General features: G+C 62.2%; 1 protein-coding gene across 1 annotated transcript; it reads left to right on the forward strand.

Annotated features, from left to right (window-relative positions):
* Positions 1–5,332: 5,332 nt before the first annotated feature.
* On the forward strand, positions 5,333–14,277 carry VSTM2B (V-set and transmembrane domain containing 2B; the record flags this gene model as incomplete). The annotated part of the gene is made up of 5 exons (XM_079799644.1): positions 5,333–5,603; positions 6,049–6,233; positions 7,115–7,144; positions 8,406–8,859; positions 14,189–14,277. Exons 1-5 carry the CDS (start codon positions 5,522–5,524, stop codon positions 14,275–14,277), a joined length of 840 nt encoding a protein of 279 aa, XP_079655770.1. The 5' UTR covers positions 5,333–5,521.
* Positions 14,278–23,882: the final 9,605 nt, after the last annotated feature.

Genomic DNA, 23,882 nt, shown 5'->3' on the forward strand with positions numbered 1-23,882 from the left:
GCCAGACACCACCCTGAAGACCCCGCCTGCATCCTCGACACAGCAAGGCCGGCAAGGCTCACGCTGTAGCGCGTGGCCCCTGCTAGGCCACAGGGGGTCTCAAAACCAAGCCTCCCGCCCGGCTGGCGTGGCTCTGTGGTTGAGCATTGACCTATGCACCAGGAGGTCACGGGTTCGATTCCCAGTCAGGGCACATGCCCCGGTTGTGGGCTCGATCCCCAGCAAGGGGCATACAGGAGGCAGCCCATCCATGTTGATGTTTCTCTCTCATTGATGTTTCTCTCTCCCTCTCCTTTCCTATCTCTCTAAGAATCAATAAAAATGTATATTAAAAAAAACCAACAAACAAGCCTTCCATTCACCCTCTTTGTGGGCACAGCAGGTACCCTGTTTACAGATTGGAAAACTGAGGCTACTGGACACCACCTGGGTCCACTTACTAGTAGCTTTGTTGCCACGGAGCCACAGACGAGGCACGAGGCAGGGTCTGCAGGCTCATGGGGGATGGTGTCTGTCCACCTGCTGTGTTTGCCAACCCTGACCCAGTTTCTTTAGAGCATCTCCATGGGACGTGGGGAGAAAAGGGGGGCAGGGCAGGAGTTAAAATCTCACGTTGCAGTTGGAGAAACTCAGGCTCCGGGCTTTCCCAACCAAACCCAGCTCCAGGGCACATCCAGGGCCTCGGCCACCCCGGCCCTGAGCTGGGGCGGCCGACCTGACGGGAACCCTTGGAGGCCTTCATCTCAGGCCTTTATCCCCTGACACTGAGGGCGAGCGAATGACTAAACTGGCCCGAAATGAAAGACCTCATAAATCCGGTATTTCCCTTGAAGCTGCCGGGTACACAGAGTGTGCCGGGATTACTGATAGAAAAGTTTATGGATGGCCGGCATCTTAAACTCAAAATACATTACCCCAATCAATGTTGCCTCGGGCGGCGGGGAGAGGACAGCAAAGGTCAGCCGAGAAAAGAATGTCGAAACCAACACTCCGAGAGGACCTGGGCGTCACAGAAACACATTCCGAGAGCGGGTTCCAGGAAAACGTTCGCGTGGGCTGTTTGCACAAGAGGCGGCAGGCTTGCTAAGGGCACTTCTGGACGTGCCTGTGAGAGTTCCGTACACTCACCTGCACAATGGTATTGCCAAGGGGTGCAGACCCGCACTCACGGCCCAACTATGACACCGACTCGGGGTACTGGCGACAGGAGGGCGAGGGCTGCGGGTGGGCACAGCCCAATGGGTGGGTCAGGCAGACTTCCGCCTGCGGTCACGTGACAGGGGTTCCCCTCCAGGCCCGTGTGCACAGCGATCCTACAGCATTTCAGAGTCTGTGGGTGGAGAAGGGGGGGGGGGGGGGGTAAACGCCTTGGAGCCCAAAGGCTGTCTGAACACTAAGGGAGGGGAGACACACAGTCCTGGAGTGTTCGCACAGGCCTGTCAGCGGGAAACCGCTTTGCGCTAAACAGTCGTCATTGTGGGAGCCCCGGGGACACAGGCAGTGGGTGGGGCCGGGTGGCTGTGTCCCCAGAGAGAAGTCTCCCCGTGGGGAAGCCACACCCATGCTCCACCCCAGACGCCGCCTTCAAGGCCTCCCGCCGAGCCCACGCCCCACCAGGACCCAGGGACCCCGCAGGAGGGGGCAGTCGGGCACTGGCAAGGACAGGCGGGAACTGCAGCCTGGCCAAAGCGCGAGGGCAAAGAGGCAGAAGTCCCTGCCCTGCCCACCAGGAAACCCCCAGCAACAGGGAGGCAAAGTGCCCCTTCCTAACACCCTCCCCTACCCCACAATGTGCTCCCAGTTCCAAGGTTTATTGAGCCCTAAGGATGGGCCAGGCCCAGCGGGGAGTTAAAGATGCAGAGAAGCAATTCAGAGCAGCTGCTGCCCTCACAGTCCAGCAGGGGGGACGGCAGAGCAAGCAGACCCTGTCCACACCGCTGCTGGATGCCAGCTCACAGCAGGGAGGCCGCCAGGCCAGCTCAGGCTGCCGCCCATCCAGGGGAGCGGGCCTTGCTCTCCACCCGCTCCAGGCGCTGCGACCAGTCTCGCCTGGAGTAGGGGAAATTGGGGTGTTGGGTTAAGAATTAGGACCCACGAGTAAGACAGACCTGGGTGAAGGCTTCCCAGCTGGGTGACCTTCAGCCACCTTGCCTCTGAAATGGGGTGAAATCAGGCGTCTACCCCACTGGGTTGTTGTAGGGGCTACATGAGCTCGTTCATTCCCTTCACAAATAACCACTGAAGTTCCCAGGGGCCAGAGACACCGCAGTGAGCAGAGCAGTCACAGAGGCCCGGCCCACAAACAGAAAGCCTGGGACCTAAGGCGTTCTGCACATGTTAAAGACGGTTAGTGCCAGGTTAGTGCTAAGGACGGAGACAGGTGGGTAGGCTGAGGCATTGCAAGTGCTGGGGTGGTGGTGGGCGGACCGCAGTAGTAGAATGAACGGGCCTCGTTGAGGAACGTGATGGAGTCAGTGATCCTGGGAGAGGAAGCCCAGTAGGTGATAGGCTGTGCAAAGGCCCTGGGGCACACCTACTGCCCCGCCTTGTAGGAAGGAGGTCAGGGTGGCCAGAGGAGTGTGGGCAGGGAGAGGAGAGCAAAGACAGGTGAGGCCAGAGCAGGTGGAGGGGAAGGCCGAGGGTTGGACCTTGCCAGCCACGGCACGGCCACGGGTGTTTGTCCCACGTGGAAGGGAGCCACGGCAGGCTTCTGGGCGGAGGAAGGGGGATCTGATTTCTGTGGGAGAAGGCTTGCTTGAGAACTACCGCAGGGAGAGCGTGTGCCAGCACCTGGTACATGGAAAGCATGCAGAGGAGTATGCCTGTTACTCACGATAACCCCAACTCACGCAGGGGGCAAGGAACACCGTACCCCACAGGTTTAGAGGATTCACAGACCTTAAAGGTGAGCACGGCGGGACTCCCTCTAGAGCGGGAATTCCCCGCTGTGCACCCCTATCCCTGGCCATCCACCCCAGCTCAGGACCCAAGACCACAGAATCCTGCTCAGAACCAGTCCCCACATGAATCAGCTTCCCTGGACTCCTCCAGGGCCTAATTCTGGGAGCACAGTGCAAGTCTGCCCCCCCCCCGCCCCCGCTTCCGAGGCTGAGGACGGCAATGGGGCCCAGCAGGGTCTTACAGTCACAATCCCAGCAGTTGCTTCTTTCTCTCCTTCCTTCCTTCCTTCCTTCCTTCCTTCCTTCCTTCCTTCCTTCCTTCCTTCCTTCCTTCCTTCCTTCCTGTTATTGTTAATCCTCACCCAAGGATATTTTCCCATTGATTTTTAGAGAGTGGAAGGAAGGGGGAGACACACACAGAGAGAAACATTGATGTGAGAGACACATTGATTGGTTGCCTCCTGCCCCAATCCTGGCTGGGGATCAAGGTATGTGCCCTTGACCAGTATCGAACCTGTGACCCTTCAGTCCACAGGCTGACACTCAATCCCCTGAGCCAAACCAGCCGGGGCCCACGGTGGTGGGACTTCTAAGGAAAGCTCCTGGCCCAGGGGGTGGAAGGAAAGACAGCAGCTGGCCCCGCCTCCTGGGGCCCCGGAGAGAAACCGGGAGAGGGGAGGTGCTGGACATTCCTCCCTGTCCTGGCTCCAGACCTGGGCACACAGGGCTCGGTAGATGGCCTGTGGGCACGGGACTGACTCCTTGGCCACAGGTGAGGATACTGAAACCCAGGCCCCCGAGGGGCAAAGGGCACAGTCCAGGCTGGGGGGGGGGGGGGGAGGGTAGGACACAGCTTCTTCTCTGAGGCTGCGCCAAGGCAGCCAGGACCAGGTGGGCTGTCAGCAGTATTTGCCCTTCCATTTCCTTCCGGGGCTGGCTCTTTAGGACCCGCGTGTGGTGCCCCCGGAGGGCTAGTGAGCAGGGCAAACAGACGCGTGAGTCCGCAGGGTCTTCTCACCCCAGCCTCGCCGGAGCTGAGAGGTTAGGGGCAGGGGATCAGGGGCCCAGATGCTGGGTGCGCTGCCTGACTCCCATGGAGAAAGGAACGCCAGAGGGACCCAAGCCGAGCTGTGGGACTGAGCGCCCAGCCCAACCACGTCCCGCCCTTTGAGGACCAGCCTGAACTCCCGCAGAGGGCTGCGGGGCGGGGCTGCGGGGCGGGGCGGGGGCTCTGAAACGCGGCTGTGGACGACACGACCTTTGCCTCCCCGCCGCCTCGGGAGTCCCCCTTACACCCAGTAAACGGGGGTGGGGGGCGCGACCGCCAAAGAACGAGTGGGGACGGAGGGGCCTGCAGGAACCCCAACCCCGCCCGCCCGGAAACCTCCGTGGCCCCGAGTCGTGCGGGGCGCTCCCCATTCACCCCACCCCCGCCGCCTCTGCCGTCACTCACGGCCTCCGCTCGCTGGCTCTCGTGCGCTCCCCGCGCCGCGGGCACCTGCTTGCCCCGCGCTCGGCGCTCACTTCTCGATCGCACACTGCAGACTCCCGGCGTCGGCCTCGGCCCGGACCTGCAGGGCGCGCCGCTCCCCCCAGGGCCCCGGGCGGGCGCCAGCCCACCCTCCACGGCCCGGGCCTGGGACAAAGAGCGGTGCGGCTCGTCGCCCAAATCCGGGTAAGGAGTTAGGGGCGGGGGTCTGCGGAGAGGGCGGCCGGACACGCGGCGCGCAGGGATAAGCGGCCGCCTGGAGCGATGGAAATCGGGAAGAAGCCAGAAGCCGGGCAGAGTTCGGGCGGGAGGACCCCCCAGCCGAAGCGGGTGCAGGGCGGGGCTGTGCTCCAGCCGGAGAGACGGCGGTTCCAGCCAGCGACCCCCGCGGCGGGGAGGGGGCGCTCGGGGGCGGGGCGGGGCCGGCTGCGCGAGGGGTGGGGAGGGGAGGGGAGGGCGGGGTATGCCGCGGAGGAGGCGGCTCAGCACCCAGCCACTGACCGCCTCCTCCCTGCCCTCCCTCCCTCCCCCTCTCCCTGCCTCTCTCCGGCTCTGGGTCCAACCACGCCGGACCCGCGCTCCCCGCGCCGCACTAGGTCCGGCGCCAGGTCTGCGCGCCGCAGCTGAGCGCGCACTCGTCCTGCGGAGGGAGCCGCGGAGGCACCGGCGGGGGCGGCGGCGGGAGCCGGAGGAGGCGGCAGCTGGAGCCAGACCACAGGAGACTGGGAGACGGAATTCCACTCGCAGCTCCGAGGCGAGGCGCGCGCCCCCTCGGCCAGGGATGGGTCCCGGCGCGGCCCACCCCCTGCCCGGCCTGCCGCGCAGAGACTAACCTGCGGTTCCCCATCGTCCGGCGGACGCGGGGATAGAGGGAGGAACGGGCCGACCGCCCGCAGCCTCTAGGGGGAACCTCGCGTGCTGCGCACCCCGAGCAGCGCCCCCCGCCGGAGCCGCGCGGGCCTGCGGGCGAGGGAGCGGGACTGATTGGCGGCCGCTGGCGGCGGAGGATGGGGCGCCGCGGGGCCATGGCAGGCTCGGAGGGGTCCTAGCCCGAGCCCCGCCGGATCCGAGCCCGCGCTGCCGCCGCCGCCGCCGCCTCTCTGCGCCCGGGCCGCCGCGCCCCCCGCGGGAGATGGAACAGCGGAACCAGCTCGGCGCCCTCGGACACCTGCCGCCGCTGCTGCTGCACGCCCTGCTGCTCCTCGCGGCCGACGGTGAGCGCGGGAACTTCGCTGCCTGGGGGTTCAGGGTGGGGAGTCCTTGCCAGGGCCAGCTGCCCGGGTCGCCGCAGAGGAAGAGGAGGAAGAGGAGGAGGCGGCTTCACGGTCCCCAGACCGGCTGCAGCGGCCCCGAGGGGTAGGGGGAGCGCAGTCAAGGGGCGCCACCGGGGCGCCCGAGGCGTTCGGAGCGGACCCGGCGCGCCCCAGCCCAGCTCGGGTGGTGGGTGGGCGCGGGTGAGAAGGGCAAGCCTCCCGTGATCCCCGCGACCCGGAGGAAGCAGCCGGCGCGGGAGCCGGTCTCTGCGGCGGCCCGGCGGCTGCTCCGGCGAACTTTGCTGGTGCCCGGGCCACGCGTGAAGCCCCGGAGTGGGAAACACAGGCCGGCCCCCCGGGCGCCCCCGCCCGCACTTGGTCACGCCTGTCTCTTCCCGGCCCCCAGCGTCGTTTACCGAAGTCCCCACAGATGTGACCGTGCGGGAGGGAGACGACATCGAGATGCCCTGCGCGTTTCGGGCCAGCGGCGCCGCCTCGTACTCGCTGGAGATCCAGTGGTGGTTCCTGCGGGCGCCGCCCCGCGAGCTGCTGCACGAGCTGGCGCTGAGCGCGCCCGGCGCCCGGAGCAAGGTAACCCGCTGCCGCGTGAGGAAGGCAGAGCGCCCCGCCAGCGGCAACCCACCTCCCACCCTCCCATCTTCAACAGCAGTTACCCCCAAATCCTGTTCACTCACCCCTTCTCCCGAAACCTCCCGGGAGTCCACCCGTAGCCTCTAAAAAGCCACCCCATCCAGTCCGCCTGCTCTTGCGGGCCGCCTGCGGGCCCAGGTCTGGTGGGTGCTGGTGGTGAAGGAAGACACGTGTCTCTCAGCTCTCCTTGTCCTCAGACACTCTGAGGCCCCCGGGGCACTGGGCCAAACAGTTCAGCTCCCCCGGGCCTGGATTCCAGCGGCCGGCAGAGCCCCGTGTCCACGGAAGCCCGAGGGTCACCTCCAACTCTCACAGGATCAGAGGGAGGGCGCCTCTTAACCCACAGTCCCTTATGTAGAGCCAGCACACGCAGGAGTGCGCCCCACACTCACACACACACAGACACCCCTCCCCTCTACCCAGAGCCCCACCCAGATACTGCGCGCGCCTCCCGGGGGTCCTATCCCGATAGCGGGCCCTCCCATCCAGTTTAGGCAAGGTTTAGGAAAACGCGGCCGGACTGCGGGGTGCTCCCGGGGGTGGAGACGGCCTCCCTCTCACTTGGCGGCATCCCAGCCTCCCCTCTCTGGCTGGCAGGTGTGCTGGGCCGCCCTTCCCGGGCCAGGCACCGGGCTTAGCTGCAGCCCGGCTTCCTGCCGGGGGCCCCGCGGGAAATCCCACAGCCTCCTGCGCTCAGCCCCGGCCACAGCCAAACGTCCCAGCCCACCTGCGGAGGGTCCCCTGGCCGGAGGCGCATCTGAGACCCCCGAACCTGAAGGCCGAGAGCCTAATGTCTCCCTCTCTTGCTCTTTGCATTTCAGGTAACAAATAAGGATGCGACTAAAATCAGCGTAAGTGTGGAGCCCAGCGCGGGCCGCGGGAGACCCCTTCTGGCCGCTTGGCGCCCCGCACCTTCCTCCCCGTTAGAAAGGCTCCGCGGCGGGCGATGTAGGAACTTCCTTGCAACCCCGCTTTGTGTCCGGGCGCCATCTGTCGCCAGGAGCGGGATCGGTTTCTCTTTTGTACACAGAGAGGGTCCCAGGCTCGCACCTCCCTCCTCCCCTCTGCGCTCACCTGTAAACCTCTCCTTCACCCATGGCGCGCGCTCAGGCCCTGCGCGGCGGCCTGCGTCTCCTCTGCGGGCGTTTCTTCCAGCAACTGGGGGGCGGGGGGCGGCCGCTCCTCACGCCGGCCAAGTCCTGGCTCTGCCTGGTGAGCCCCACCCCCGCCGCCCGCGAAGCCCTCTCCTCGCCTGGGTCACAGCGCAAGGTGTTGGGACTGAAAAAAAAAAAAAAAAAAAAGGTGTTGGGACTGGGGGTGGGGGAGGGGTCAGTGGGAGGGGCCATCTTGCCGGGCTTGCCGGAGCGGGGTCCTGGGGTTTGTAACTCAGGGAGGACATGCCCCAAGCTTTCCCAGCGGGAATGTGCGAGTGTCAGGCCTGGAGACTAGCAGGGCCTCCTCTTGCGCTGGGTTCGGAGGTGAGGGCTCCCTGGGTGCACGGCGAGGACTGCAAACCGGGTGCTTCCCCATGTCCCCACCAGGCCGCAGCCTCGCCTGCCTGCTTGGGAGGGTGGAGGGTCAGCTCTGTAGGGCCAGGGGATGCGCGCAGGTATACATGTGTCCTCGGAGGGCAGGGGGATACCTCTCAGGCCTCCAGATTCCAGATAAAGAAATGCTAATGGCACCCTGGCCGCTTTGGCTCAATGGATAGAGCATTGGCCTGCGGACTGAAGGTTCGATTCCGGGCAAGGGCACATGCGGGGTTCGATCCCCATTAGGGGGCGTGCAGGAGGCATCTGATCAATGATCCTCTCTCATCAGTTATGTTTCTATCTCTCCCTCTCGCTTCCTCCTGAAATCAATAAAAACATATTTTTAGAAAAGAATAAAGAAATGTTAGTGTGAGATGTGGAGGCAGGGGAAGGCCAGGCCTCAGAGCCCAGCCCGGGTTCTGTGACGATGACGGGGACCAGGGCCACATGCAATGGGCAGGGCCGCCTGGGCACAATCAGGGTTGGGAGCCTCCTGTGGCATGCGGGCGGGGAAAGCTGGGGGCGCCGAGGCGGGGTGGGCCATCGCCCCTCCCTGCCTGACCCAGCCCCTCTCCCGCAGACCGTGCGTGTCCAGGGCCATGACATCTCGCACCGGCTGCGGCTGTCGGCCGTGCGGCGGCAGGACGAGGGCGTGTACGAGTGCCGCGTGGCGGACTACGGCGCCGCGGACACGCAGGAGCACGCGGCCCGGGCCCTGCTGCGCGTGCTCTCCCGCTTCGCGCCGCCCCGCATGCAGGCGGCGGAGGCCGTGTCCCACATCCAGAGCAGCGGGCCCCGGCGCCACGGCCCCGCCTCCAGCGCCAACCACGTGGGCACCGCGGGCCGCCCCACATCCCAGCCCGGCCGCAGCCACAAGAGCCCGCCTCCTCCGGGAAGCCCTTCCGCGACCCCCGGTCCCGGAGTCCCCGAGGCCTCCGCCGCCCCCGCAGCCACCACCACTGTCGCCGCTGCAGCCGCTGCTTCCTCGGCTTCGCCGCCCGGCCAGGTGGTTCTGCGCCAGAGGCATGGCTCCGGTAAGGTGCGCGCGGAGAGGAGAGGGGGCGCCGGCAGGGCCGCGGGATGTTGCCCGTGGGCGTGGGGCTGAGCCCAGGCTGTCATTCTGGGCTGGAAAAAGGTCCCGGGATTGGGGGAGGCGGGCGTGCGGGGGATCCCCCCATCCCCTTAGGTTCGGGTCATTTGCGCATGCGTCCTCATGATTTGGTAGCTTGTGGGCCCGTGACGCGTTGGGCAGCCTCCCTGGGGGTCTCTGCTGTCTGTCCTTGCTGTTGGCCGCCAGGAGCGTGCAGGACCTGTGGTTGTGGGTGTGCAGCTGGGGGGTGGGTCCTACACCGCCTGGCTCTGCTGAACACGCTGTCCACACAGCATGGGCGGGCCTGGCTGGGCACCTCTGCTGTCCTGGTGGAGGCCAGGGTGGTCCTGGACACAGGCCGTGGCGTACACCCCATCAGGTCCTCATGGGGGGGCGGGCGTGTGAGGATGGAGGATGGAGCTCCACCATTGTTAGAGGACACCCAGCCCGGCCTGCCTGGCTCAGTGGTTGAGCGTGAACCTATGAAGCAGGAGGTCACGGTTTGATTCCCCGTCAGGGCACAGGCCCATGGTGTGGGCTCCATCCCCACTAGGGGGCGTGCAGGAGGCAGCCTATCCATGCTTCTTTCTCATCATTGATGCTCCTCTCTCACTGATGTTTCTATCTCTCTCTCCGTCTCCCTTCCTCTCTGAAATCAATAAAAATGTATTTAACAAATAAATAAATAAATAATAAAGGGTGGACGAAGGTAGGACGGCTAAGGAAGGATGGGTGTGTCCCCTGGGCCAGCAGCGGGCGGGTCCCCGGGAGCAAGGGGAGAAGCAGGTAGCCTAACCCAGAGAGGCCAGGCTGATGGGAGCCGTCGCCGTGGCCTTGGCAGAGGGACACAGCCAACCCCTGTGGCCCAGGAGGGCCTCGCTGCCCTGCCCTCCAGCCTCCTGTCGGGGCCTCCCGCTGGGCCGGGGCTCCCGGGGGGGCAGCCGATGGGGGCAGCCTCCAGGCTCAGGGCAGAGCGGAGGGAAGTGGATGGTGGATCTGGTGGGGGGGGGGCACACCGGGAATGCCCCAGCCCTCAGAGGGAGGGGACGGGTCCCACCCACCCTGACGCCAGGACAAACCCAGAGCTGAGTTTCCAGTTAGCAAGGTGGTGGCAGGCCTGCGGCGGGTGGACACTCCGGTGGTTTCAGGTTGGCAGCTTCGGGGAGGGCCCAGCCCCCTCCCCAGTCAGTCACCGGTAAGCGATGGTTCTGGGAGGCGGGCAGAAGTCCCCTCCGTTTTGCAGTTTTGCAGTGAGCTGCTCTGGCGATGCCGGGGCGGGGGCGGGGTGGGGGCCCCGGAATCCCTCCCTTCAGCTGCTGCTCCGCCGGCCAGGCCCCCTTCCTGCGTCCCTCTGTGCCCAACGCCGCCAGATACATCTTTTGCGCTGAAAGTTTATGTGCAAAAAGCTTATCGGTTTCACATCTCACTTGTCAAGAGACAGCGATATTTGTGCTTAAAAACAACACGGGCTGGATCCACGTGGCAGCCGGCTCGGGGGACGGCCCCTTCTTAGCCGTGTCGGTAAATCCGGCTCCTAATTCATCTGAATGCTGACCCGTTTCTCCTGAGCACTTTGTTACTGGAGCCATTTCTTGGGGGGGGGGGGGGGGAATAAAGAGAGAATAAACAAAGCAGAGGCCTTCCAGACAAGCCCTTTAACAGGAAGGCGCAGAGGTGGGCCGGGTCAGCCACAGAGAATAGACGAGCAGCGTGTATGTTGGCCGATAAGAGGGGCCCACATCTGTGGCGTGTGACCCGCTCGCTAGCCCGGGGGCTCCGCTGTAGGAGGGGCGCCCTGGCCCCGGGAGAACCAGCTGGATGTGGCGCACGCCGCCTGGTGCCCCCCCGGAGGGCTGGCTCTCCGTGTTTCAATGAACAGTGCGAGAAAGACAGCCAAGGTCATGGGGGTGCCCGCCCTGGAGAGGCTGTGGTTGCTGGGAGCCACCTGGGGAGCATCCGTGGGTGTCGCCATGGCAACCGTACACCATGAGCAGAGGGGGCTCTGGACGTGGTGAAGGCGCTCTCTCTGACCCGTGCCCTCGGTGGGTGAGGGAGCTGGAGGCAATGGCACGGCAGGGCCCACGATCCCCTGGAAACGGCCACCTTACAGCAGCCGTCCGCTCTTCCCTCGGCTCTGACGTGACGGGAGGGCCGCTGTGAGAGAGAGAGAGAAATCTGGGGAAGTGGCCCCGGAGGAGAGAGGGCGAGGCTCTCTGAGCCTCTGGAGGAGGAAAGGGTTTCATAAAGGACGCGGCTGAGCCTCACCGTTGGCGGGAGATGCCGGCTGCTCCCCACCGCGGCCAGCATGGGTGGTTATCGGGCGCGTGCCAACCTCTCACCAGCCGGTCACATGGCTGCCAGGAGCGCAACCAGCAACGGCGGCCACGGACCCAGCTCGGGAGCGTCGGGGCACCCGGGGAGCGCCGGGGCAGAGCCGTCCGTGTCAGGGGGAGTCCCAAGCAGGGATGGCCTCTGTCCAGTGAGGCAATCAGGGGAGGCTTCCTGTAGGTGGTGTGTGAGTTCAGGGACTTGGCCTCTCTTCTTAGGTCTGCCCTGGGAAAGCTTCTGAGAGACTCGCCTCCCCTCCCCACCCTGTGCCCCGTGGGATGAGAAAGTCAACCCCATGGAGTGAGCGGCCTTTGTCCACCACGGAGTGGCCAGTCGGCTCACGCACGGCCATTCTCTCAGCAGGAGGGAGACCCCAACTTAGGGACAAAGCAGCGGCACCGGGGACCGTGACGATGGGGAGTAATTCAGAACTTGCCTTTGCCACGTGCATGTCTCGCGGTTTCCCTCCCGGAGCCGGACCCCTGCCCCAGCTCGGGGGCAGCCCCCACAAGCAAGCCGGGGGGCCGCCGGCCCTTTTAATGTCACCAGGAGCCCAACCCAGCAAGAAGCTGCTCCTTAACCCGCCAGGTGTCCCTTTTCACGGCTCTGGGTGTGAAGGGGTCCCCAGGCATCCCGGGGTCACCGAGGTCAAGTGCCCTTGTAATGCGATATCGATTCGTTCTGCTCCGTGCGGCCAGACGCAGGGCCTGGCTGTGGCCTACCCTCAGCTGTGTGGGAGATGCTGGCTTGGTTTTAAGACACATTTGCAAGCCCTGGCCAGCGTGGCTCAGTGGTTAGAGCGCTGACCCTCACTCCAAAGGGCCATGGGTTTGATTCCCGGTCAAGGGCATGCACGTGGGTTGCGGGTTTGGTCCCGGTCGGGGCTTGGCCCCCTAGGATGCATGGGGACAAGGCAGGACGAAGACCACCAGGGGAGACGCTGGGAGCCTGAGCGGGCTGCACGCAGAGTCTGGAGGCCAGGACCCTCCGCCCATCCGCCGCCCCTCCCTGCCCCACTGAGCCCGCCTCCCACCCAGCAGGGAGCCCGAATCTCCCAGGAAGGGGGCCTCGGGGAGAGAGGCCCCGGGTGGGGGCGTGGCACAGACCGCCTTGGCCCAGAATCCCACGCAGCCATGTCTGCCTTTCGTCCCTGAGCCTCGGGAGGAGGGAGGTGGCACCAGAGAACACAGCCGGGCCCCACCTGCCCCAGCCCCCCCTCCGCCCTCAGAGGGCCCCACCATCGCTTCCTGACGAGGGCGGGAGCAAGGGCCCCCTCTGCTGGACACGGCACTTGGGGGCGGCAGGCCCTGGGATGCTTATTTTTTCGAGCATTTCTCAGATTAAATCTCCAGGTGGCAGGGGAGTCACTGCATCGCATTGAAGGCAGAAGTAACAGATGTGCACGGGGCAGCATCACACGGCAGCCTGGCCGGCGGGCGGGGCGTGTGGCAGTGCGGGCCCAGGGCAGCGCCTCCGCGCTCCTTGTGTTTAATGAGCTCATGCCACGGAATGAAAATGTGTTCAAGCTTTTCGGTTGAATTGTGTTTCTGAAGTCCTCAGTGTGAAGCAGAAGGAGAGACCCAGGCCCCCTCGGGGCGGGGGCTGAAGGGGGAGCTGCTGGCCTGTGGACCAGACAGAGGGCTTCCCCCCCGGGCCTCAGGCCTCGGGCCTCAGGCGTCATTCCCGCCTTTGGGGGGCCAGGCCCGGCTCTGCCGAGCGCCGACAGGGAGGCTGAGGCCGGGACCCGCACACTGAGCAGCCTCTGTGGAGCCCCCTGCTGGCCTAACCAGAGGGGTCTGGGGCACATCCGCCTTGAGGGACACAAAGGCCATGGAGTGGGTGGGGTGGGGGGGGTACTGGATGTAAACAGGGCTGGTCTTCAACCCCAGGGGCAGCTGCCCGGGGCTGCGGCCGGACCCGCACAGGATGAGACCGGGTCCCTGCACGCGCTCCTCTCGAAGATCTCTCACTCCCTCTAAAGCGCAATGGCCTTTGTTGGCAGCCTCGGCCCTGTTACCAGCACACGTGAATTTTACTACGGCAGAAGCTAACTATCCGGTTCCGTTAGCTCCATTATTCCTCGCCGGCTCCCTCTGAATAAACATCCGTGAAGAGGCTTTAATTAAAACGCCCGAAAGGGAAGCAGCCGCCTCACAAGGTGACATCTTCCCTCTCGGCTGCGGCTGGGCCACCTGGCCGCCCGGTGCAATGTCTCTGGTGGGCAGAGAGCCAGGGGTGGGGGGGGGGCCGCGGGGGGCCAGCAGGGAGGTCAGGGCGAGGAGCACCGGCCCCCCACGTCACACAGCAACGCAGGGACAGAGGAAGGACGAAAGCCCGGCCTCCTGATCCTGCACCAGAAGTGGCTCTGTGATGGCCAACTCAGGCGCCCCCGGGCCCGGCTGGACGGTGCAGATGTGCGAGCAGCTGGGCAAAGGGAGGCCGACGGCACAGGGGCCGGCCAGCCACCCTGGGCCCGGGGTGGGGTCGGGGAGCAGCGGGTGGGGATCTCCTCTGAGAAGACCCGCAGCTGCTGGTTGTGCGGCCCCACGGGAACGCGGGCCCAAGTGCTGCGTCTGGGGCCTCCCCCCGTTTGGGGGAGCCTGAGCCCGAGTGAGTTCCGCAAGCACCTGGCCGCCCGTCCACTCATCTGGCACTACATCCCCCCTCATCCGTCCCCGGCTGGGTGCCAGCCAGAGCGGCAAAGGGGTCCCGTGTCCTCTTAGTCAACAAACAATGACTTGGACTCCAGCCCTCCAACCTAGCACCCCCCTGGAGCCAGCACCCCATGTCTGACCTCAGCCGGCTCCTGAGCAGTCGGTCCAGAGGGTCCAAAGGCCCAGGCCGGGATGTTCCATGGGCCGGGGATGTTCCATGGGCCGGTCTGCTCTCGGGTGGGCGGCTGGGTTCCTGTGAATCAGGCGTTAACTGTTTCCCCTCCCCTGCAGGCACCGGCCCCACCTCCTCCACCGACCCACTCCTGGCGCTGCTCCTGGTGGCTCTGCACTCGCTCCTGGGCCGGCTGGTGGGCCACTGACAGCCGCCCCGCCCTGCGTGCCTCAGAGGGGCCAACGCCCGCCCGGACCCGGACCTGGACCCAGACCCAGACCCGGGTGAGAACCGGGTCGCCGGATGGACACCGAGAGACTGACAGAAGCATGACAAAGTCCACGTGGAAATCAAATAAATCATATGTGGGGGGAGTTACACAACGTAGAAACCCGAAACCACGCATCCAGTTTCCAAAGGAGATGGAGGCGGGCCGTGCTGGGTGCTCCCGGCCCAGGATTCTCTACTTCTGTGAACTTTTCTTTTCTCCGCTTCGCCTCCAGCTCTTCTCTCTGCATGAACTGTCGCGCCGTTATCTTAGGAGACGACGTGAAGATGTTGGGTCACAGCCTTTCTGACAAAGGAAATATTTTTAGTAGATGATTGTGTTTAGGAATTTTTTTATTTCACATTTTCCTCTGGGGGCTTATCTTTTTTATCAGAGTAAATTATTTCTTTCTGAGACATTGGATTAAAAAAAAGATGCATCTTATCATAATTAAAGTTCACTGTCAATAATATTTATTTTTAAATAAACACGGGAAACAAGGTCAGACACTTGTTTACACACTGGATTGTATATTGCCGAATCCCACTTGAGTAAAAAAACGTCTTTGAAGTAAGCTTTCTACGGGCCTGTGTGAAGGTTAGGCCTTGGGGCCTCATGCAGCCCCGATGCCGTGGCCTCCGGGTCCCTGGTGCCAGCGGTCCCCTCGGCTGGAGGACAGCCGGGGCACCTGGCCAAGGCCACACGGCAGACAGGAGCACCTGCCCAGCCTTCCATAGGGACGGGACCTCGGAGCCAGGGGGGACGGGAGCCCCCCGCCTGGGTCTTCGAGGAGAGGAGCCGCTGGGAAGAGGTGTGATATTAATCTTTTTTAAAAATATGTTTTTTACTGATTTGAGAGAGAAAGGAAAGGAGAGGGAGAGAGAGATAGAAACATCGATAAGAGAGAAACATGGATCAGCTGCCTCCGCACACCCCCCACTAGGGATCAAGCCTGCAACCCGGGCATGTACCCCGAGTGGGAATCAAACCTGTGACCTCTTGGTTCCTGGGTCAGTGCTCAACCACTGAGCCACACTGGCTGGGTCAGCCTCTTTTCTTTTGGCTTAAACTAATAAACCTACGTGCCCACTGGGAGATGCCACGCCCAGCTGTATTCACTGTGACTGGAGCCCCTGCCAGGTGGAGGGGGAATGAGGGGAGGAGAGGGGCCTCCCATGCCCTTTCCTGGTGCATCGAGAGAATGCTTTGAGCCTCTGAAATGCATGTGTTTGGGGCAGGTCACACAAGCCTTAAAGAAATAGACACACCTCGGGGGCTGTTTGTCTTCATGCCGGACAGGGTTGCATTAAATAGCCAGATCCCCTCAGAACCCAGAACCCAGCCAGTCTTCAGTCCGAAGGCCGATGCTCTATCCACTGAGCCAAACCAGCCAGGGCCCCAGCCAGTTCTTAAACCAGCTCGTCACAGGTGTTGCTCACGGGTACCTGTCTCCGCTGGCCCCTCCGGGTTGGGACTCCGCTTCCTGGCGGCCGCGGAACAAGCTCTGGCCAGTGAGCTGTGCACGAAGGGGCAGTGGCTTCCAGTCCAGGCATGAGATGGCTGGTCTGAACCATGACTATCAACATTCAACACTGCAAATACTGGGCCAGCCCCACGTCCCGGGTTTCCAGCATGTGCAGAGCTCCCCCTGCTGGCAGGTACTGGAACTGCACCTGCGAGGCGCCAGCCTTGGCAGCTGGGGCGGCTCATTGCAGCATAATCGGCCCCGCCCTACAAGGATGCGGTACTTATTTGGGGCAAAGAGAAAATGGAAGTGCGTTTGGACCGTCCCACCTGTGCAGAGAACCCCCGTGCGGAGCTGGCGGGCTGGCTGCCGTGAGGAGGCGCCCTCGGGCCTGCTCTTTCTGGTAGACACATTAAGTGGTCTCATATTTCATTGCTATCGATCGCCACCTATCGAGCTGTAAATTTAATCGCTTTGTCTGGTGGAGAGTGGCTCTGCCCAGAGGATCATCTCAGTATTAAGGACAACTCAATACTGCGGCGGCTAACTGCGACTCCAATGCGGGCCCAGTGTGCATGGAACCAGCAAGGCGCTCCCCCGCCGCCAGGGGGCGCCCGAGGACGGGTCCGTGATGGGCTGCGGCTGAGCCAGATCCCCCCAGGGGCGGAAGCAGGGGAGCCATCTCCCACCCCACAAACCAGCCCCCTGAGACAGGCCGTCAGCCAGGCTCCAGCCCGGAAACCACGGGGAGAGGAGCAGGTGTGCTCTGCGGGCGGCCCGCCCTGGGCTGCCTGGATTCTGCACAGCCAGGCAGCCCCTCGCGCACACACAGGAACGAGCCCTTCAGTCTCCTCCTGGGACCAAGGATTTCGGGAAGGAAGTTGTGGGTGAGGCCCGGCAAGTTCCCTAAAGTGAAGCTTAACACCCCTCCCCTCCGCCCCGCAAATGAAGCGCATGGAAGGCCGACGGAGGCCCAGGAGGAATGAGGGTGCACAGGAGGCCAGAGCAAACCCGTCTCGGGAGCACTGTGGACCAGCGCCCCTGCTGGCTCCGTCCCTGGACATGAAGGGGGACAGCCAGGTGTGCACTGCGGGGCCGCCAGCAGAGTGCTGGGCACCTGGGCGCATGCGTGCTCTCTGGGGTCCCCCGTGCAGCACTCCCAGGCCAGAGCGGGCAGCCTGCATGGGATGGAAGGGGTTCCTGCAAACCAGAGGGACAAGAACCCACCAAAACCAAAAGCTCACCTCCCAAAACGCCTTTTCTTTTTCAAAAATACATTTTCATTAAGCCCTAGCCGGTGTGGCTCGGTGGATAGAGCCTCAGCCTGCAGACTGAAGAGTTCGGGGAAGGATTCCCGGTCAGGGCGTGGGCTCTATCCCCAGTAGGGGGCGTGCAGGAGGCAGCCAATCCATGATTCTCTCTCATCATTGATGTTTCTATCTCTCTCTCCCTCTCCCTTCCTCTCTGAAATCAATCCTACATAATAAAAGGCTAATACGCAAATTGTGCCCTCAGGAGTTCCACCAAGTTCAACTACTCGCTATGACATGCGCTGACCACCAGGGGGCGACACAGAATGAAGGAAGGCCCAGGCGGGCAGCTGGCAGCCAGTAGAAGGAAGGCCCCGATCAGCCCTGATTGCTGGCCAGGCCTAGGGACCCTACCTGTGCATGAATTTTGTGCACCAGGCCTCTAGTACAAATATACTTAAAGATAAACACAACCAGAGCGTTAAATTGGATTGTAGATTACCTGCACTTTCTTCTTCTTGCGCATGTTATTGTTTCTCTGTGCCTTATTCTTTGTTAGTGAGTGATAGCATCCAAGTTTTCCATTTTGCTTCGGAAAGTCTGCATGTGTCCACAACACAATCTACCCGCATACCGGCGTCTACATAACGGGCCAATTCCCCTTTCGGTGTTGGCAGCTCGACCTGTTCTCGCCCCCTACGTGCCCAAAGTCGCAGATCCGTGTCCTGGCCCCTCCACTGACCAGCGTCATGGCAGAGGCAGGGGGGGGTGGGATTGGATCCGGCCGCCGCCACCTCCCACGCCTGGGCGCTGGCACCACGGCAGACCCAGCCCCTCAGACGCTGATGCCTGTCTCCGGGGAAGGCTCTCCTTTATCAGCAAAAACTGATCCCATTTGAGGGATTGGCGGTCCTTAGAACCACGGAAGGCTTCCCGGCTAGGGGTGGCCGCTGGGGCAGCGGTGATCACGGGGTGTGGCGATGTGCGCACTCCTGGGCAGGAGACACCAGATTACAGATTCGCAAATAACTCCTTCCCCTCGATACCATGAGGGGTGCAGGCTGAGAGACATTCAATTATGTTCAAAGAAAAAATGCCAATCTCCGCGGGCCGCTCCATGTTGCACATAGCAGAGCGGTTCAGTATGTGCGGCAGGGAGGAAGGTACCCCTTGAGCCCGTGACCTGGTCCTTGGGGACCCCCATAAATACACGGGCCCAGTGTTCCAGGCTCCCTGCAGAGGACACTCCAGCCAGCCAGCCCAGGCCTCCCTGACTGCCTGTGTCATGTCTCAACCCCAATAGGAGATCCATGATAGCCTAATAGAGGACAGGTGGGTCACGAATGGATGATGGATGGATGGATGGATGGATGGATGGATGGAAGGCTCATGAATGGATGATGGATGGGTGGATGGATAGATGGGTCATGGATGGATGATGGATGGGTGGATGGATGGATGGGTCATGGATGGATGATGGATGGGTGGATGGATGGATGGATGGATGGGTCAAGGATGGATGATTGATGGATGGATGGATGGATGGGTCAAGGATGGATGATGGATGGGTGGATGGAGGGGTCAAGGATGGATGATGGATGGATGGATGGATGGGTCAAGGATGAATGATGGATGGGTCAAGGATGGATGATGGATGGGTGGATGGATGGGTGGATGGATGGATGAGGGATGGGTCAAGGATGGATGATGGATGGGTGGATGGATGGATGGATGATGGATGATAGATAATAGATGGGTGGATGGATGATGGATGGGTGAAGGATGGATGATGGATGGGTGGGATGGATGGGTGGATGGATGGGTCAAAGATGGATGATGGATGGGTGGATGGATGGATGGATGATGGATGATAGATAATAGATGGGTGGATGGATGGATGATGGATGGGTGAAGGATGGATGATGGATGGGTGAAGGATGGATGATGGATGGGCGGATGGATGGGTGGATGAATGATGGATGATGGATAATGGATGGATGGATGGATGGGTGGATGGATGGATGGGTGGATGAATGATGGATGATGGATAATGGATGGATGGATGGATGGATGGATGGATGGGTGGATGGATGGGTGGATGGGTGGATGGATGGGTCAAGGATGGATGATGGATGGGTGGATGGATGGATGGGTGGGTCATGTATGGATGATGGGTGGATGGATGGGTCAAGGATGGATGATGGATGGGTGGATGGATGATGGATGGGTCAAGGATGGATGGATGGATGGATGACCAGATGGCAAGATGGATGGATGGACCCTGAGGCAGAGACAGAGATAGACATTTTCCAAGGTTGTCAGACTCACACCCGCCCACCCATAAATATTTGCCACCTCCCCAATCTTGCCTGAGCTGGCAGCACACTACACCTCCTGGGGGAATCATTCATGTCCCAAGAGGAATCCCTTTTGCCTGCTGTGAAGTAGCAGTGCCTGTAAACTCAGGTTGGAAAGTGGTGATGGAAGGAGACCTGGTCTGGGTGGTGAACACACAACACAGGGCGGACGATGTGGGATGCGCACCTGAAGCCAGTGGAATTCTAAGCAGGTCACCCCAATACACTCAACGAAAAGGAAAAAGGAAAATAGGGTTTGAATCCCGATTGTATTACACCGAGGAAGAGAAGCACACGCACACACACATGCACATGCATGCATACATACATGCACACACATGTGCACATACACATGCACACACAAAGATTTGGGGGGCCACGCCCCAAGGTGTTGAAGGTTATGTCTCGGGTCCGGTGGGTTGTGGGCGCTCAGACGCCTGCCTGTGCGGGTTGACCTTTCTGGTGGACATTTGTTGCTTCTGTAATAAGATAAATGCGATAAGATATTTCTCAATGAAAGAAAAGGCCATTTTACCAAAAATAAAAGGGAAATTCCATGTGTGAGGGCGGGCCTTCCCAGCGGTTTTCAGAAGCACATCTACGCTGTGCACGGAGGCTCTGGCCCTCAGCCTTTCGGAGCGCCCTGGCTGCTGAGGGTGGAGGCACAAGCAGACGGCGAGACCACAGGATGGCCTAAAGGAGCTGGGTCTGGCCGGCCGGCGTGGCTCAGTGGTTGAGCACCAACCTGCGAACCAGGAGGTCACAGTTCAATTCCTCCTCGGGGCACAGGCCCAGTTGCCAGCTCGATCCCCACTGCGGGGTGTGCAGGGGGCAGCCGATCCATGATTCTCTCTCACCATGGGTATTCCTCTCTCTCTCTCTCTCTCTCTCTCTCTCTCTCTCTCTCTCCCCCCCTCTCCCTTCCTCTCTCAAATCAATAAAAATATAGTAAAACATAAATAAATAAAGAAGTTGGATCTGTTTGTCCCAAACACTGGAGGGTGGCAGCTGGACTCGGGGGGCAGAGGGGCTAGGGTGTGGGTTCTCTGCAGAACCAGGCCACTAGCTGCGTTTATTCGCTCGACAAGCACACACGGATTGCTGCTCTGTGGACGGCCCTGTGTGGGAGAAATCCGTGGCTGTGGCAGCCCTGCCCCCACCCCCCCACCCCTCCACCCCCCTAAAGGAGCAGGTGGCCCGCGGAGGGGTGGCCACACAGTTGCATGGAATTCAGGGTTGACTGTGATAAGCCCGGCAGTGGAGTGGAACCCCCCCCCTGCCCCCAGCCCGAGGAGTGATTGGCTGTGACAGGCGTGGGGGAGGGTTGGCCGGCCCATCAGGAGAACTGGAATGCGTGGACGTGGCCTTTGGCAGGGCCTTCGGAGGCCCCCCTCTGTCCCTGCGCCCCGCGCTGGGAGAGGCCCCGGGAGACACTCGCGGCTGGGTTTCCCCACGCGGAGCCGCTGCCTGAGGGCCAGGCTCAGCGCGTTCTCGCCAGCGGCTGTCACCACAGGGGGCGGCCTCCTTGCATCTTTTTTTATCTATAATTTTTTAAATCGTCACTTGAGGGTATTCTTCCATCGATGTGAGAGAGACACAGCCATTGATTGCCTCCCGCACAAGCCCCAACCAGGGCGGGGGAGGAGCCTGCAACCCAGGTACATGCCCTTGACCAGAAGGGAACCCGGGACCCTGCTGTCTGCAGCCGACGCTCTATCCACTGAGCCGAACTGGCCAGGGCGTCCTTGCGTCTTTCTGTGGGGTGTGTTGAGCTGTGGGAGCAGGACCCGTGGTCCCAGGGCCTCTGGGCAAAGGCAGCCTGTGTGGCGGCTCAGCCATCCCCGGGCCTGGATGCGTCTCTGGGCAGCGCCGGACACGGAGCATCCGTGCAGGGCCTGACGCCCGGGACAGGCCTCCCCGCGGGAATGGGAGGGCGCCTGCCACGATGGAGACAGATGCCGGGAGCCAGGCACACAAACCAGGTGTAACCAGGAAAAGCCGTGCAGACAGGCTGAAGTCAGTTGAAGTCTGGTGGGAGCCAGGGCCCTGCACAGACTCGCCGGCCACAGAGGGGACCAGCCGGGATTGTGCAAGCGAACAGGCCGACCCAGGTCCTAAGGAGGCGCTGTGGGCCGCAGCGTGGGAAAGGAAAATCCGTCAAATGGATGAGGCCTCTGCCCTCCCCGCTGCAGCAGGGGGCAGGGACTGCGAAGACGACCTGTCAGGCAGGGAGCATGTCAGCACCTGGTGTCTGCGTTGAGGAGATACACGTGTTTGGCTCGCTGCCCGGGCGTGTCCTGGAGGATGGAGATCATGAAACCAGAGGAGGGGTCGGAGGCCCTGTCCTGGCTTGTTTTTGTTTTTTTTGTGGGGTTTTTGTTTGTTTGTTTAATATTTTTATTGATTTCAGAGAGGAAGGGAGAGAGAGAGAGAGAGGGATAGAAACATCAGTGGTAAGAGAGAATCACAGACCGGCTGCCTCCTGCACACGCCCCCCACTGGGGATCAAGCCCGAAACCCGGGCCTGTGCCCTGACCGGGAATCGAACCAGCAACCCTTAGGTGCACAGGATGACGCCCAGCTAACTGAGCCACAGCGGCCGGCATCGATTGCCATCTTTCAGCGTGAGATGCTCTCACAATGGTGACAAGATCTGGGGGGCTACCGGCGGGAGGGAAGAGGGGGGAGGCTCGGGCCTGGGGCCGCTCGTGCTCTGCCCAGTCCCTGCTCCCTGTCAGGACGGAGGCCCCGCATCGAGCCGGAGGTTGGAACAGCTTTGGAAGCTCCGTCGTCAGAGTCCGTCCACTGAGGCGAGTTCCCGTCCTGGTATCTGTGGAGTCGGCTGGCGACCTCCAGCCTCCTGGGCCCCCTGTGAGGGCGAGTTGTCCTGGGCCCCACCCGCCACCCCTGCCCAGCTTCATCCCTCCCCAGGGGTGTCCAGGCCGGGATGGATGGCCTGAAAGTGAACAGCATCGATCTTCACCCGAGAGGACGGCCCGCCAGGCGTCACGTGTGCTGATCAATGCTGCTGATCAATGCTGCTGATCAATGACCTAATTAAAGAAAGACGAGAGGAAGGGCCCCTGGCGCCGGGTGAGGTCATTGCCTCCGCAGGCCCTCGGGTCTCTCGGGACTGGTTCTCTGTTCAGGGTTTTGTGTTAAGACGGCGACCTTCCAAGCACAATGAGAAATTGGGGGGAACACCCGAGACTTCGGGAAGGCGGGAAGTGAGGCTCCTCGGGGTGCACAGAGCACGGGGCCTGCCACCGGGGACCAAGCAGGTGTCGGCGCCCAGGGGTCCCCCACCGGCCCACGCAGAAGGAATATGCCCAGCCGGCGTGGCTCAGTGGGTGAGCATCGACCTAGGAACCAGGAGGTCACGGTCCGATTCTGGTCAGAGCACAGGCCCGGGTTACGGGCTCCATCCCCAGTGGGGGGAGTGCAGGAGGCAGCCCGCCATGATTCTCTCTCTCCATCGATGTTTCTCTCTCTCTCTCTCTCTCTCTCTCTCTCTCCCCCCCCCCCTTCCTTCCTCACTGAAATCAATAAAAATATTTAAAAAGAAAGAAGGAAGCGATGTCCTTCTCCCCAGTTACGCCCAACAGAGAAGCCGAGCTCCCGGGGACCGTCCAGGCCTCCGCTGTGCGGCACAGCGTGAGTCATCAAACGTGTGGTCAGCCCCGTCTCCCCGCTGTGTCCCCAGGTCCCAGCCTCCGCCCAGGGCCTCCTCGCTCAGGGCCGCTGCCAGGGGAGCGCTCACCCCGGCCCTGCAGGCCCCCTTTAGGACCCGCTCGGGCGTTCTGTATGCTGATGGAGTCAACTGTCATCATTTTTTCTAAGGTTTTTAAAACTGACTTTTAGAGAGAGAGGAAGGAAGAGGGAGAGAGAGAGACACATCGGCCCACTGCCTCCTGCGCCCCCTCCTGATGAAACGCGGACTTTGTTGGAATCCCTGCACCCTGGGCCCGGGGCTGGCGCTTGCCCGTGGCCACACAGCTGGGGACTCAGGGAGCCCCTGTTCCGCCTCCGCACCAGGCAGCCCTCCGCCTCCAGCGGGTCTCAGGCATTTGTCTCTGCGAGTCGGGGCGTCCAGGCGCTGCGGATGCGGGATGGTGACAGGCAGCGCCGTGACCACAGCGGGCAGCGCCCCGTCCCTCCGTCCTCCCCGCCAAGGCACTCGCTGTCCCTTGACGAGGAGGAGGGGAAATTGCCATCAAGCGGCTCCTAACCCAGAGGTCACGGGTAAATGTCAGCAGGCACTCTCCACGCCGAGGAAATAAATACAGCTTAATTGGCAGCGATGCCGCCAAGGAACTTCGCCCCCGCGGTCTCCACTCCCCCCTCCGCACACACAGCAAGGGACGCCTGTCACATGGAATTTGCCAGCGCCTGTCAACGTGGAACTATTTACTCGGCGGCATGACGGTCTCGTTCCCTGTAATAACGAGGCCGCTGGGCAGAAAAATCCTTTCA

The sequence above is a fragment of the Cnephaeus nilssonii genome (genome assembly GCF_951640355.1).
Source record: "Cnephaeus nilssonii genome assembly, chromosome: 20".
Classification (NCBI taxonomy): domain Eukaryota; kingdom Metazoa; phylum Chordata; class Mammalia; order Chiroptera; family Vespertilionidae; genus Cnephaeus; species Cnephaeus nilssonii.